At 41.1% G+C, this 17,067-nt stretch overlaps 1 protein-coding gene across 1 annotated transcript in view; it reads right to left on the bottom strand.

Moving 5' to 3' along the window:
- Positions 1 to 17,067, bottom strand: part of LOC150085976 (lysosomal alpha-glucosidase-like) — a 140,631-nt gene that overhangs the window by 11,413 nt on the left and 112,151 nt on the right. Inside the window, exons 17-20 of the mRNA XM_090373628.1 lie at positions 15,768 to 15,824; positions 15,073 to 15,197; positions 11,055 to 11,143; positions 10,308 to 10,357 (exon numbers count right to left, since the gene is read on the bottom strand). Coding sequence (XP_090229754.1) covers positions 10,308 to 10,357; positions 11,055 to 11,143; positions 15,073 to 15,197; positions 15,768 to 15,824 — 321 coding nt within the window. The remainder of the gene's footprint in view (positions 1 to 10,307; positions 10,358 to 11,054; positions 11,144 to 15,072; positions 15,198 to 15,767; positions 15,825 to 17,067) is intronic.

Here is a 17,067-nt window from a genome sequence, read left to right as displayed (position 1 = left end):
GAACTGTCAGGAGCGCTATCGGGCGATAGGACCCTGGGAGGTCCTGCCTCTTCGTGGGATTCTTCAAGATTAGCCGGAGCGTCGCCACCCTCCAACTGCACGGGAAGTAGCCTTCTTTGAGGCATTTATTGTATAGTTTCAGTATTTCCTCCGGGATAGTGTCCACTGCTTTCTTGATGATCTCTGGCTCTAGGAGATCTTCGCCTGGGGACGTTTTGTTTCTCAGCTTGGCCGCCGCGATCTCCAACTCAATCTTGGTGAAAGGTTCCTCAATTTGCTGGGTTGTGTATATCCTGTTCTGTTGGCAGAGCAGTACTTGTTCTGGCGTAGCGGGATCAGTGTGCTGCAGAAACATAGCATCCAAAATATTGTTGACAGTTTCGTGCCACGTCTTTGTGAACCCCCCTTGCGGTTTCCTCATTGCTGGGAGTACCTCGCCTCTGGGAAGCCTATTTGTAGTCACCCGATAGACCACTCCCCAGGGGTTGTCATTTCCTGTCGTGGAAACTAGGTGTTCCCATGTACGCTGTTTTCTTTCTCTGATTTTTGCTGTGTATTGATTCCTTGCAGTGCGGTATCGTTCCCGGAGCGCCTCTACTTCTGCAGTAGGCCAATCACGTCTAGCCCGCTGGAATTTTTTCCGACAGGTGTTTGCTACCTGCCTTAGTTGCTGAAGCTCAGGGTTCCACCAGGGTACCGCCCCCGGAGATGGTTTCTTTCTTTTGATAGATTTGTCCGCCGCTTCTGTGATAAGTCTCACCAGTTTTGCCTGGTGTTGGTCTGGGGTTGTCTCTTCTGTATTGAATGTGTGGGCGGCCACCCGTATGGTTTGTTGGAATTTGGGCCAGTCTGCTTTTCCTATGGCGTATCTGTGCTGTATTTGTCTGGGTGTTGTGCTTCTGGCTATTGTTCGGTTTAGTTGGAAGGTTATTGCTCTGTGGTCCGATGTTGTCCAGTTTTCCGTTACTGTCCAGGCTGTGATGTGATCAGTGACGGATCTTGTGGCAAGGGTGACATCAATTGTTGTCTCCCACATAGTACTGGAGAATGTTGGGAGGTTGTTTGGCTGGTTAAGTATATTATAGCAACTGTTTGTGAGGTACTCTTCCAGATGCTGCCCGTTCACAACGCCTCTCCGTCCTGGGGTTTCGCTATACCATGCCGGTGAGCGGCAGTTTACGTCTGCGCCTACAATTATTTTGGCGTTCGGAAATTCTGTGTGCATGGTCTGTAGGTAGTTAATTGTTGGGAGGATATCTTCCCCCGGTCGACTGTATATTGAGACAGCATAAAATTCCCCTAGTGCGGTGACTATGTGGGCACACGCAGCCCAGGGGAGGCAGTAGTTTGATAGTTTAGTCACTGTGTAATCCGGATTTCTAACTAGGATGGCTGCCCACGGGGTTTCAGCATCAGTATGCACAATCTTGTATTGCATGGGGTATCCCCTGACCTTTTTGCTGTGTGTATACGGCTCTTGCACGAGCATAATGTCGACATTTTCTTCGCTGGCCTTTTTTACCAACTGGGCGGCAACCGCCCTAGACCTTTGCGCGTTGAGCTGTGTGAAGTGAACTTTTAGTTGGTTATACTGTTTAGGGCGTGCTTCCATAGTCGAGTCTTGTTTGGTATACTCCCTTGGCCTTTATGTATACAGGGCACTTGTTGTCACGGATTGAATGGTCTGCCTGGATTTTGTGCGCCTTGCAGTTTGCACATGTTGGTGGATCCTCTCTTTTAGGGCATGTCTTAAATTCGTGTCCTACTTCAGCACAGTGCCCACATGTTGGTTGCGTTTGGGCGCATGTGTGGGTGGTGTGTCCGAAGCGGCCACACCGGAAGCATTTGGGGACTGTCACATGTTCATTGTAGCGATGACTGCCCCAGTTTATGAACACTCTGTTGTGTTTATTTATAGTATTCCAGGCCGCAGGCGAAAGCTCAACCACCCAGTTTGTGGCGCTACCTATTCGGGATTTGGTTTGATACCTCGGATTTATAAGTGATGCTGGATCTACCTCCGGGTGTTCTTGCTGGAGGTTTCTCATATACAGTTCTTCTCGAAGAGCTGTTGGTGTGAGGTCTTTGTCCGTGTTGAATATAATTATGCTAGGCCCTCTTTTTTGGGGGGGCGCGGCCTCCAGGCCAAGAGTTTGTATTCTCGGATTGGCTATTATTTTTTGGGCATCTTCCTGCGTATGCGTTTCGATTATTATGCCTGTGTTGCGCGTTTTCCGTACTGATTTAATTTTTGTGGTCTTGAGATCCTCTGCTAGTTTTGTCATTACTGTGGTTTTGACTGCTTCGCTGGAGGTGTGCTCCTCTGTGGAAGTTGGTCTGAGGATGACCAAATTCGGCCTTGGGAGTAGTGTCTTCCGTCTGGATGCCGATTGGAGTGTCGTCTCTGGTGGTTCCTGGGTTCTGGTCCTCAGCGCTTGAGCGTATGTGGAGGCGCGCTGTGGCATTTGGTTTGCCCCACATTCCATGTATGCTTGTAGTCGCGAGGTCGCTCTTTCACATTCGACATGAGTGTCTAGGAGTATCGTTTCCATTTTATGGAAGATCGTAACTATTTGGGCCCTAAGGCCTGTGGATACTCTGTTTGAGTGGTCCTTGAATAAGTTTTCGAGGGCCATCTTTAGGAAGAGAGACTTCTGGTAGACAGTACCCTCTGGGAGAGCAGGGTCAAGTAGTGAGTCCTGTTGCTTTTCGTCGTTCTGGTCCTTCTGTGAGGTTGTGTTGTGTAATTGGTCTCTCGCTTCAGTCTGAGACCGCGTTTCACGTTGTTCTGATTTTGGTGCCATTCGTTTGACATTCTTCCGTTTGGTTGAGAGGGGCCCCCGGGCGAGTGTCCTCCAAATCCTCTGATTGCTCTGCGGTTATCTGGATGTAGTCGCATTGATTAGGTTGCTGTGTGTCCTTCATTTTGTCTGTTTCCCCGTCCATGTCTACAAAATTCGGATTAACGGGGTCGTCCGAATTAGCGGGATTTTGTTGATAGTGTTTGCTAGGGCTTGGATTTTGCTGGCGGATGATGTCAGCCACAAGTTTGTGGGTATATTAGTTGGCTTGCAGTAAGCCGTTGAAGTTTGGTTTGTGCCCCCAGTTAGATTGTGGGGGGGGGGAGAAAACAGCTCGGTACAGAAATACTCCTAGGAGAGCGGGGTCACTTTCTTTGCGGTTTTTAGGGTCGGCGAAGTTTCTGGTAATACTAAAAAGTTATTTGGCGCATCGGGAAAAGATGACATTTCACCATTGTAAGTCTGTGGTAATGGAGGGGGGGGGGAACCGTTTTGGTCACTGTTCCTTAAAATGAAGAGTACGAAGATCGCTGAAAATTTGGGACTAGGTCACAGTCCGAGGTTACTAGGCTTGGGTCACCTCCCCAGTCAAGTTGCTCGATAGAAGCGTGGCGACCGCGTTATGTCGGTTGCCTCTCTATATCCCAAATGTCAGCCACATGGTGACCATGCGGTCTGGCACAAAGAATACAAATAGTGACGCTTCTAACCAGCCAAATTCCCAACAAAGCACAGAAAGTTTCTCACCTTGAGAGTCCACTGGAGTTGAGGAATCACTGTATATACTTTTGATGAGAAAAACACTTTAAACTGAAATCCACGAGTGTGAAATGAACAACGTGTCTGGCAGCCATATTAACGATCGTGAAGGCGGCCATATTGGCTCTATGCATACGCACTGCATACAGGCACAACGCTAACATATGTAAGAATTTAAAAACTCACATAAATTCTTGAAATCCGCACAGAAATTCACATAAAATCACCTGATGATTCAGTATCGTTAGTTCTTCAAGTCCGAATCTTTGGCGAATAGTAAATCCATGTTTAATCAACACTAAAATCACTTATTAATCAGAGCACATAGAAACGTGACCGCACGATCGAAATCCCACTAGGTCACGGGAACCCAGTGCTGTGATGAGTTGGGCACAGGCTGCCCAAGCCGTGCATAGTTGCGTTATTCTTGTTGCGGTAATATTCTTGTTTCTGACCAATACCGCCGCCCACGGGGTGTCTTCTTCTGTGTGGATCACTTTATATTGTAATGGGTAGCCCGCCACCCGCCTTGCATGGACATACGGCTCCTGTAATATAATAACGTCTATGTTCTCTTCATCGGCCTTGACCCGAATCTGGTCAGCCACCGCTTTTGCTCGCTGGGCATTTGTTTGTATTATTTTTATCATGGTTGTGTTATATTTCTTAATTTTTGTACCCATAATCGATTCTGTTTTGGTAGGTGCTCTTGGCTTTTATATAGATTGGGCAGTTAGGATCCCTGATTGAGTGTGTATATTCGAGTTTCATTGTTTTACAATTTGCGCATGTGGCTTCCTTGTCTTTGTGTGGGCATTCTTTATATTCGTGTCCCTTTTCAGTGCAATGTCCGCATGTTGGGACTGTCTGGGAACAGACGTGGCTGGAGTGGCCGAACTTACAACATCTAAAGCATTTCGGTACTGCCACCCGCTCACGAAAACGATAGCTTCCCCATTCTATGTAGACCCTTGTCCGGTCCTTTAGGACTTGCCACGCTTCCGGGATTAGTTCCACACTCCAGCTGTTTTTTAAGCCTCCTCTCGCCTCTATGTGGAACTTTGGTGTTATCACTTCTTGTGGCTGCTTGTCCGGGATCTCGCGTTGGAGGTTTCTGTGGTAAAGTTCTTCAGCTATCTGGGTGGCTGTAATTTCTGGGCTAACGTCATAAATTATTATATTTGGTCCCTTCCTTTTGGGCGGCTGGGCCGTTAATCCAAGGGCTTCAATCTTGGGGTTTTCAATGATGCTCTGGATTTCTTGCCTCGTCTCTGTCTCTATTACCAGCCCTACGTCTCTCATCTTTCTCATCCCTTTTATTCGTGTTAGCTTCAGATCCTCCTTCATGTTATTTATTACTTTTGCTTTGAGGTCTTCGCTTGTGGGAATTTTCCCTGTTTGTTTCGGTCTAAGTATCACCAGGTTTGGTGTTGGTAGTAGCGTCTTCCTCTTCTGGTGCGTTGTTATTGTCTGGTGCGTTGTTGTCTGTTGCGTTTCCGTTGGGGTCCTCAGCGCTTCTGTATATGTCGGGGCGCGCTGTGGCATTTGTCTTGCCCCGCATTCGATGTAGGCGTGTAGCCGTGTGATGGCTCTCTCGTTTTCAACATATGTGTCATGCAGGATTGTCTCCATCTTGTGAAAGATGGTGACAATCTGTGATCTCAGGCCAGACGATATCCTACTGGGATTCTCCTTAAAAATGGTTTCGAGGGCCGTTTTCAGAAAGAGAGTTTTCTCGTATACGGAGCCTTCTGGTATGGTATGGTCCAGACATAGTTCTTGTTGTTTTTCATCATTTCTTTCTTTTTGCGATGCATTGGCTTCTGGCTGTTCCTTTGTTTCAACCCGAGATCGTGTTTCGCGTTCCGGTTCGGGAACCAATCGCTTGCGGGTTTTCCGCTTGGTTGGGGGGGTCCCAGGTCGGGTGTCCTCTATATCCTCCAGTTGATCAATAATGATGGGATCATCATTTTGTGTCTCTGTCAGGGAATGTTTGTGCTTATCTTTCCCCTCCATATCCGTGGATTCCGGATTACCGGGACTGTTCGGTTAATCGGGTTCACAATGTTGGGGTTAGATGGTTTGTTAAAAATGATGGCGATTGATGCCAACCACAAGTTCGTGGGTGTATTTGAAGGCACACAATGGACTGTGAAAGTTTTGGGTCTCCCCACAGCACTTTGAGCGGGGGGAGGGGAACGCCGGATATATAAATTCTCCTAAAAGGACGGGTTACTTTCCCAGCGTGATATCTAGTAGCGGCGAAGACGTTCATGGCATTCAGGTTTCTGGTAGAAGCACAGGTGCGAAGATAGCCTCTCTCTCTCTCCGTGGAGAGTTTATGGTGGTGGGGGGAAACGCCGGATATAGAAATGCTCCTAAAAGGACGGGACTACTTTCCCAGCGGGATATCTAGTAGCGGCGAAGACGTTCATGGCAGTCAGATTTCATGGCAGTCAGATTTCTGGTAGAAGCACAGGTGCGAAGATAGCCTCTCTCTCTCTCCATGGAGAGTTTATGGTGGGGGGGGGGGACACATTAAATTCATATTTCTTTGGTGATATTATTCGGTAAAGGCACAGATTGATAGAGCACAACAACTGCTCAGTTTGCACTAGTTGGGGCACCTCCCCAGTCAAGGTGTCAGGTGGAAACGCGGCCGCCGTGTTATATCGGCAGCCTCTCTATAGCCCTGTTGTCAGCGACATGGTGACCATGCGGTCTGGCAACAAAGGATACAGATAAATAACGCTTCAACCTGACCAAATTCCCAATATATAGGCAAAATTTTCTCACCAAAGGAATCCAGTCCAGTTTGTCTTCAAGTGAGGATACATTTCATGGCACTGACAGAAGTAAAACACATATTTTAAACTGAAATTAGCGGAGCGATGAAACACACGTCTGTTCACAACGGCAGCCATATTGGCGATTCCACTGTGTTATGTGCGGGAGACTCATAGAACAGAACTGTACGAGAAAAGGACCTAGATTCCTTCACAAGATGTGCGATACATAGCTGGCGTCCATTCGCCAGATGGTAAAAAGTATGGGATACCCAAAATTAACTGGGAGCGCTGACCCGGCCTAGCAAACAGAACAAAGCTGATTTGCTTGTCACTTCAGTACGTGGCGTAGTCAAATTATATTAAGTGGCGTAGTCAAATTATATTAAGTAAATTTATGTATTGACGTGGACATAGTTTTTCTTGTCAAGCGGCACCGGGGGTCCCCGCCAGAACAGTTATTTGTAACGTTTCATATCACGTGGAATAAAAATATCTATTCTTAAATTTCATTAAGAATAGATTAAGAGTCACCGTGTATGCCGTTAAGAAGAGTCATCGTGTATGAAGTTGAAATTTTTATGAGACAAATTTCAATGTGATTGAGGAAGATAGTCTTATTTACGGATGGAGGGGGGCTCGATGCCTGGTTTGGTATGGTTGTTAAAGTTACCGTTGGGTAAACTGACTAGAGGGGGGGTTGAGGTGGCAGGATTTATAGTTTCGCCTCTGTAAGGCATATAGTACGTTTCTGAGAAGAATACCATCGTTCCTGAGAGGTCGTTCATAAATTGAGAGCGATTTTTCCATAAAACTGTACAAGATACAGAAAGAATGCTTGCCACAAAAAATGTCGCATCTCAATAAATTTTGTGCATTCTTTGATGTACACGCTGATGATAAAATTTAATGCGTATACTGCTCACTATTTAATTTAGTATTTGTATTACAATTTCCAAATTTTGCAATAACATGTGCCAAAAAGGGGGGGGGGGGATCGTCCATCACTCATTCTTTCCCATTACTAAAAAGTGACTATCTAATTATAAGTAAGAGGCTTTTCTATTTTGAAGGAACTGGTCAAACGGGTAATGAATTTTTTCCTACAAAATATCAGTTTTATTATTAATGATGTACGTGACGAGCAAAGCGTCATTCTGTCGTTGTGTTGAACAAACAAGTTTGTTACTTAGTATGTCAATATCATTGTGGAGGCACTCTGCTACGAGTTCATTCTCATGAGAGTTCCTCCGAAATGAGTTGCCTTGGTATTGCACTACTCTAAATAAAATGTACTGCTCCAATGGAGCAGTGTATTGCTGAAAAGCCTCTGGACAGTAGACGAAAGCAAAAAGCTGGTAGAAAGAGAGAGAGAGAGAGAGAGAGAGAGAGAGAGAGAGAGAGAGAGAGAGAGATGAGGCATGAAAAACCAATCAAAACAGACTATCAAACTCTCAACCCCAACTTATCCCAGGGTTGACAAGTATACCTATCCAGTTTCAATCCTTTTTGGGATCTTACTGGTAGGCAGGTATGCACAAAGTGTAAAGTGTATTTAGTGTCTAACGGCACCAGGGGTTTCCCCCAACTCCGCGTTGCTTTCATTGTGGGCGTACCAGTTCACTGGGAAGGCCAGAGATTTAAAAGTGTATGGATATTGTACATGTGTAGTGTTGTGTTCTGTTGTTCATCTGGCCGTTTAGCCGCTGGACCCCTACTGAGGCCCAACGTTGCCCACACTTAGCCCCGTGGAGGCAGACCAGGTACACCAGTATTTTTAGATAAGTACTCTGGCAGGTCCTGCCACCTAATTTCCTGAGATTTCAGTGGGGCAGGTATGCACAGTAAGGCTTAAACAACCAGTTATGGGAGATATCCACAATATGTGGGATTTTTAATTGTTCAATTGTGTTGAACTTGACGCTATGCGCCAAGTCGACAGACTAATTGTTTAATTGTTTAACTGTATTTAATTGTTTATTTGGTAGAACTTACAACAGGATAACAAATTAATGTTTAGTATATTGATGTATTTTGCATTAAACATCATTATATAAAAATCGATACGTGGATTTAGATACATCATATGAATGAAATTTTTATATCATTCTTTTTATCATCACCCACTGAAGTACTGCTAACACAACTTGGACAGCGCAATAAAATTTTCAATATACAGTATTGATATTTTTGTTGCTATATATCGTTAGTATCGATATATAATATTCTATACAATATAATTAATATATCGATGCATTATTATTTTGTTTATTTTGTTAAATTTTGCCGTTCTAAAGACATCAACTGGCGCTGACTCCGGTAGATGCCTTCAGAATAGAAAAATTTAAATCCCGCGGTCTTAATTAGGAAGTGTTGGGTGCGAAAGAAATTACCAAGTCCACAACATGAGCGATGCCTGATGGTGTGTAATAGTATAAACTAAGGCAATCATTTTGCATGAAGCAATGGGACTACGCTTAAGATTCACTATTGAACTGGTCAGTGCCTTTGCACCATGTTTTGTTCGTAGTGAACTGTCCAAGTCGATAATTGACATCGTTTTAATTATGAGTGGTTTAGTTCTGTGAGTGTGTGTAAGGACTAAGGAGTAACTGTCCCTTTCCTCTTTCGACGGCATTTCTTCTTCTTCCTCTCCTATTGTCACTTTTCTACACCCCGGGCCCTCGTTACTGCTCTTCTCTAATGGGGAAGCGTTGCCTGTTCGGGGGATTTATGAGTAGTTAGTTATTTCAGTGAGTGAGTGAGAGGATTAACTGTCTCTTTCCTCTTTCGACGGCATTTCTTTTTCTTCCTCTCCTGCTCTCACTTTCCTATACCTTTTTTGCTTTCCTTAGTCTGATAGGGACAGTATGTGGATAACACAGTGTTTATCCCATACCTTTTTTCAAACGGTGCCGTCTGGGTGGTGGTATCCGTCGAGAATAAGTAATCATAGTCTTCTCCATAGGTGAAGTGTTGCTTATTCAAGGTTGGGCTGAGAAGTGGCAACTGAAGTTTAACATTGGCAAATGCTGTTACCAAAGTACTGCATATGGGTAGCAGTAACCTCAGAGTAACATACCAACTGTGCGGTGCTATGCTCAGGATAATGGAGAATGAAAAAGACCTGGGGCAATTGTGCAGTCAGATATGAAGTTTTCTGACAGTGCAGACAGGCTGCAAGAGTAGCTCATAGGACCTTGTCAATGATATATAGGAACTTTGTTAGCAGGGACAAGGAGGTGATTATCTCCTTGTATATGGTAGTGGTCAGGCCACACCTTGAGTACTGCATACAGGTCTGGAGGCCTCATTTTAGTAAAGACGTAGAACTGCTAGAACGAATACAGAGAAGGGCAGTGAGATTAGAAAGTGGAACAAATGGTTGCTGTTACCAAGAAAGGCTTAAGTTCTGCAAATTGCAGCGTCTGGAGACTAGGCACCTGCGAGGTGATCTGATAAAGGTGTATAAAGGATTGAGTGGTTTGAGCAAGCTCAGTGTTGATGGGATCCTTCCTCTTGCTCAGATTCCGCACCTGAGGAGGCATAAATTCAAATACTGTATAGGAAAGACAATTGTAGAATAGATGTGCGGAAGTTTGCCTTTAGCCAGCGGGTGGTTGATTGCTGGAACAAACTTCCATCTGCTGTGGAAGTTGACAGCTTAAATAAATTCAAGGAAGAAGTGGACAAACTTTTAGAGCGGATGGATGGATGGGTGAAACGGGAAGGTTTATTTTTATTTTTTTGCTGATGCTATATAAGCTTACTTTCTTACATTACATGCTTCTATTAATGCTAATGCTAATGTCATGGCTGAAACCACTCAAGCCAAACTCATGCCACAGAAACTAAATGTAGTTATTGTTAACGAAGTTAATTAAAGTTTAGCTATTGTTATTATTAAGAAGTTTATTTAAAGTTTTAAAGTGAAAATAATTCTGCTTAATGTTATACTTACTGTTTCAAGTATGAAGTCCAACTGGAGGTACGAACGATTTGCATAAGTTTCTGCAAGTAAAAAAATTAAAAAAGTTTAATAATTCCAGAAGGTAACCCAGCCTTATTATCTAAGGGAATAATCTCAGAACCTAGTCTTATTATCTAAGGGAATAATCTCAGAACCTAGTCTTATTATCTAAGGGAATAATCTCAGAACCTAGTCTTATTATCTAAGGGAATAATCTCAGAACCTAGTCTTATTATCTATTATTTTCAAGATAGATTTTTTTTTGCCTTGTGATCAGTAATAATATTAATAAAAGTTACGTGATCACTTGCAGCGTCCACAGCAGAACCAATTCTCGGGGGGTTTAATATGTAATTAGCTATTTACAATATTTACAAAAAAAAAAGTAGAAAAATCAGTAGAGCACACTGAGTCACACATCGCCTTTATACTAAGATCCCTTATAATTTCGCGTCAAGCGAAATTCGTACAAAATGGGATCGTAAATACATTGTGTGTATGAAGGTAGATGATGAGAAAAGTAAAGTGAAACATGAACATAAAATCTTGTTAATTTGAAAGCAATATCGGATGAATGAGCTGAAAGACCGAATTCGTGCCGCACCTTCGTGGTACCTGCGCGGAACTTTATGTAATATCATATTAATAAAATTACTTATTTTATTAGCACAGTAAATGATTTTATTTCTTTTTTTTTACCTTGACAAGAAATATTCTTAGATCTAGGTTGACAATTACCATAAGACTCTCCGTCGTCCCAGAATAAAATGCCACGAGCGCTTCCTTCATTATCGGGTGCTATGAAGAGTCCCATTGGTTGTTTTCGACTAAATGGGGAAAAAAAAGGAAGAAAAGAACCAAATTTACAAAAGTTCACCGTATCCCATAATGCACACTAAAATATATTATGTATTCATATTCAGGTAGAGTTTTAAATTGTGGACTAGTATTCTAAAAATGGTACTCGGAATCTTCAGGCTTTGATGGCCATTACTAATAATAATTCTTTTAAATAATGACCTATTTAGATGAAGTGAGGGTAGTTAGTTGACGTACAACGTTTGCAAGTTCAATCTGTTGAAGTTTTGTTCGTTAACCGTACTTGGGGTCTCCTAAATTGCCTGTACTTAATATTAAAACGCTCTATATATGGCATGTATTAAAATTAGTCATGAGCATAATCGAATGATCAGTAATCGAGAGATTTCAGTAACCAATGATTCAATTATATTCCTTATATCATTAGAATGATATAATCGAATTGCTTTCCATAATCGAATGAATCATTAGAATGATATGCGTATAATCGAAATAATCGATTATGATCTTCAATTATACCCATCACTTTTTTAAAATGCCTTTTTTGTGTACCTGTAACCATTTAATTCATATGTACAGTGCCACCAAAATGTATCGAGACACTAGCAGATATGTGTTATGTTCTTATTATCGAATTAGTGTAGGAAATTGTATGATAGCAGATGGGACAGTTTCGATAGTAAAGGTTTCAGCGTTGGCCCTCATACTGCTTCTGATATTTTATTATTAATATTGATTTAGGTATTTCAAGTTTAGTATTTAAGTTTGCTGATAATAGAAAGGTAGTCAATAACATTAATCAGGGCACGCTGTTTTAACAAGATCTGGATAAACTAAGCAGGTGGGATGAAGCGTAGCAGTTGAGGTTTAATATTGAATAGTTTATAGCAGCAAGCTTTTGGTAATCGATAATGATAAAAGCGTAGGGGTTATTGTACATCCGACATGAAGTTCTCCAAGTAGTGCAGACAGGCTGCCAGGACTGCTTATGGAGCTTCTGCCAATGATTTACAAGGACCTATTTGCAAGAACATTTTCATCAGAGACAAAGAGGTGATTATCTCATTACATAAAACAATGGTTAAGTCACATCTTGAATAATGCATATAGGTTTGGAACCTTCATTTTAGGGGTTCGCCAAATTGTAGTCTGGAAACTAGGCGTCTTCGTGGAGACCTGATTTGAAGCGTTTTAAGGCTTTAAAAGGGTCGAGTAAACTATACGCTAATGGCATCGTTTCTTCCGTGTCAGGCAATACACATCGAAGGGGACAAAAATTTAAATTAAAAAGGTGATTAAATGAAAAAAGGTGATAGGAGTGCTGAAATTTGTGGAAATAGTTAGTTTAAATAAATTTAAAGAAGGATTGGACAAAGTATTAGACGAGATGGCAAATGAAGTGGGTAAAAGTTTGTTTTTTGTCCAGTTGCTGTATAAACTTGCTTCCTTGCATAGTTTGCCAATACTTTTGCTAATACTAAATCTAACGTATAAGTTTGTAATGTAACGTATAAGTTTGTATATGTAATACTAAATCTATAAACGAGAGACACAGAAGGCGAGAATCTCCTTTATAACACGGAAAAATCCTCTTAGCCAACTTGAACATAGGATGGCGAGACAGTGTAAGGTACGATTTAGCGTACGACGGATTTTGGATTCCGATGATCTCCGTCCGGAACGATTGAACCATTGTAGAAAGGCATATGATGATTCGCCTATGGAAAGATAACTTCATTTACTTGATTTAAACTGTTCTGCTGGAGGAATAGATTAAATTGTTTAAAATTTATGCAGAGAAAATAAAATGCTTATATTAATGGGCAGTTTTTGCCATTTTGTGGAAAGGAAAAGCTGATTTTCCATGAAAAAAAAAAAAAAAGCCACGCAATCTTTTGTCCGACACAGGCTCAACCATGGTGTGAAAAAAAAAACAAAAAAAACTGAAAGTTCCTCCCATTCTCAGTTTTGGCCGGCGAGACGAATAAGGGGCGTTGTTTGTTTGTTATTTGGTTTTTAGGAGCATTAGCAACTAAGGCCATATTGCTCCGGGGATATGCGGTGGTCATCCCCTGACCTTTCCGCACCGGTAGTCACGGGCTCGAAGCCCAGTCTAATCAAGAAGCGTGGCTACGCACTGATGCTCCTGCCCACGTGGCTACGGAGGCGCCAATAAGGAGCGTATTATCCCTTTATTATAATATTGTTTTCAGTGACTTATTTTTTATTAATTTATATTTTTTGGCATTAATTTGTTAATTAATAAATTAGTCTTACAGGACATGATTTCAGACCTTTTGACTGACCTCATTATTCACTATACGTACGATTTTCATCACATGATTATGTTACATGTGACATCATCCCTTGTTGTTTTGAAAGGTTTCCCATTTCGTTGTGCGTCTTGGTTTGGAGATTTTAAAATGTGGTAGTCCTAAGTATAACTATGTTATAACCAGAAGAGGTTATAATAGGTGTGACGAGATTTCGGAAAAGGAAAACTGGGACGCTCTACAAAAAAAAAAGAAAAAAAAAAAAAAAAAAGAAAGACACCATCTTACTATCTACTACACTAGTCTTTCCTACACACACTTCATTTTTGTAATTAATATAACCCAAATAAAAAAAAAAATATATATATATATATTTTTTTTTTTTCTTAAATAAATTTCCATTCTTTGGAGTTCCTTCTCTTCATAAACACATTTACGTTTAGGCATTTTATTGAATAAAAATGATACAGTTAACAATTGTTGAATATTATTTAAATGATAACCAGCAATTACTATACATTTACTTATCAGTTTTGTCCCACTGCTGCTCATGGGTTCAGCAACTGACTCGCGAGTCGGACTGGGTTGTTCTGTTATTTTTCGTGTTAAGGGCGGGTTAGGCATTTATTTATATGTGATACTATGTACAAATTAGTGCGAATGCATCATGTTAGTACACAGCCAATTCTAGATTAGCAAATTATTTACAAAAACGGCATCGTTTAAGTCATGTCTCATATTGTGAATACCTTCACGATGAGTTGCCACGACATTGCACTACTTCGAATAAGTAACGCTTCACCTAAAGGAGAAGACTATTGTTACTTATTCTCAGTGGATACCACCACCACTCAGGCGGCACCGTTTCAGGGCTATTTGGCCCTTCTTCGGTGGGTGGGTAGGTACCCAAGTGATGTAATGATGGCAAAACAGTTATGAAGTACAATGTCATGGCAACTCGTTGAAGGTATTCACAATATGAGATATGACTTAAACGACGCCGTTTTTGCAAATAATTTGCTAATCTAGAATTGGCTGTGTAATAACATGATCCATTCGCACTAATTTGTACATAGTCCAACTTTTTCGCAGCTTGAGGCATAAGTCCTAATGCATTATAGTCTTATATGTGATACTTGAACGCTTTATTTGATAAACGGTGACTGAAGAAACAGATCCGTAAAAACCGGGACAAAAGACCCTCCCGAAAACATTTTTGTTTTCGGGAATGTCCCGGCGTCCCGAAAACATTTTTCGGGACATTCCGCATAAAACCAGGACGTCTCGTCACTCTGATTTATAACATACCAGGCCTGAAGGTACCATTGCACGATTTTTTATATGTATAATCTGTTTGTTATTTATTAAATAAAATATTTCATGAATTTTTAGGAACAAGGAAACGTAGAACGAACAAATGGGTAGTTAATTTAAGTTTGCCAATTTTGCCGAAAAGACAGCTAGCAAAATATTATACAAATGTGCAAAGTTTTAAAATATAATCTTCCCTGAATTAAAACTTTCAAAAGCTAACAATAAAATAAGTTAATGGAACTGTTGTTTATACTTTAATGCTGGCGAATTTGTTTATTGAAATGTTTAAAATTAATAAACTCTTATAAAGTAAAGTCATCAAAATAACAATATAAGAAAAATGGCCTAACCTCTGAGACGTAGTTAGCTGGGGTGTCTGAAAGGGAAGAATCCAACCTCCTCGCACATGAAGATTAACCCTGTTCAGATCAGAGAGATATAAGGTACTACCTTCGCCTTCTTTCACCATCTCTCCCTAGAAAACGAAATGGTTTTGTTTTAACGTTGCAACAAAAATGTCCATTGAGTCTAGGAAACAGACTATGATCAAGTATATATACTCATCGTCCTAATGTGAATTATTACAGCCACATTTTCATTATTCCCAGACTATCTTGATTCAATAAATAAATTTTTTCTGTTTATACTCTGGGACGACCAAACGGTCAGAGGAGTTCACAACATAGATAGAATACAAGAAACAGCACCGTATTCAGTAGTCACGGGCTTGAACCCCGGTCAAGGCACGTGTACTTATGCACCCGCGCGCCTGACCACTAGGCTACAGTTGATGTAAACTGGTTAATTAATGTGCAATAGAATAATCATTTTACTTTCGTTTCCAGTAATGTTACCATTATTGTTTCAGAACCAGGGAAAAATACTAATGTACGTACATAATTAAAATGTGTAGCAAAATGTTTACTTTGATATAACGAACTAGCTGATAAGTTGGCTTAATTTAAAAATAATTGTGCAGTACTTGTATAAAGCTGCTTGGAAATATTTAAAGAAATACAATTTTGGTACTAGAGTATCAACTTACCGAGTAGTAATCGTACCATTTCCCAGCAGGAAAATAAGCATTTGTTCCAGTAGCTCCCTGCGAAAACAAATTATAAACAGTTAGGATCATTTTGATTTCGTTTTATTATGTAATATATAACTGTCGTATTTATAGAGCTATTTATATAATGGTTGTTCAAATGAAAGTAGAAACACTGAGCTAGAAAGATGTTGTTGTTGTTGTTGTATTTGGGGTTTTTGGCACAAGGGCCTCTTGGGCCATATTGTGCCTGTTCATGATTTATTTGTCACTATGATCACAGTCTATTATACAGATTTATGTGTTTCAAACAATTAAACAGTTCCTCGAAATTTGCTTCATTCCCAAGAATATGAAATAAGGTTAAGGGTTCCTGTAAGTTGGACAGGGAGCTAAAGCTTGATTTTCTGACTGTTGAAAGTTGGGGACATTCTATGAGGATGTGTTTTATTGTTAGCTGCGACTGACAAAAGAAACACCGAGGAGGATTCTCTCCCATAAGCAAATACAGGTGAGTTGGATGCGAATGGCCGATGTGGAGCCTTGCTAGAATCACTTCTTGTCGCCTGCTTCTCCTGGAACTAGATGTCCACAGTTGTGGCTCTTTTTTTTTATCTGCAGCAGTTTATTATTGGTTTGAGTTTTCCAAAGGAAAGACCATTGTTTCCTGCATGTTGTTTTAATGACAGATTTGTAATCGGTGTAGGGAACTTTTAGTTGTCTGGAAGATCCAGAGTCGGGATGTTTTGCAGCAGCATCCGCATGTTCATTACCTGAGATGCCAACATGACCAGGGATCCAGCAGAAGGTAACCTTGTGATTGACTGTTTTATAGTGAAATAACTTAGATCGGATCACTTTAAGAATGGGGTGAGAGGGAGAAAAGGTAGATTGAATGGCCGTGATTGCGCTTAAGGAGTCTGTATATATCAAAGATTCCTTGATATGGTACTTGTTTATATTATCTAGAGCCAGTTTTATTGCGAATAATTCTGCAGTATAGATACTGCATTCAATGGAAAGAGACACAGCTACTGAGGAGGTGGAAGAAACTGTTGCAGCACCTACTACTGTATCTGTTTTGGAGCCATCAGTATAGATATGTGCTTTTCCTGAGTTTTCCAAGGAATGCGATTTATGGAGCTGTTGAAAATTTGTATTAGCCAGGGATGTCTTCCCCCATCTTAAAAAGAAATTGTCACAGAGAGGTACGAATTCAGTCCAGGGAGGTCCAGTTCTGAAAATTAATGTTCCAACTGATCGTGAGCTCTTGCAGTCGAAGCCCTGCGGGGCGATTCTC

The sequence above is a fragment of the Mastigoproctus giganteus genome, chromosome 5, assembly GCF_048544385.1.
Source record: "Mastigoproctus giganteus isolate SK-2022 chromosome 5, ASM4854438v1, whole genome shotgun sequence".
Classification (NCBI taxonomy): domain Eukaryota; kingdom Metazoa; phylum Arthropoda; class Arachnida; order Uropygi; family Thelyphonidae; genus Mastigoproctus; species Mastigoproctus giganteus.
The sequence above is the reverse complement of the archived record's forward strand: the minus strand, read 5'-3'. Positions and strand labels throughout refer to the sequence as shown.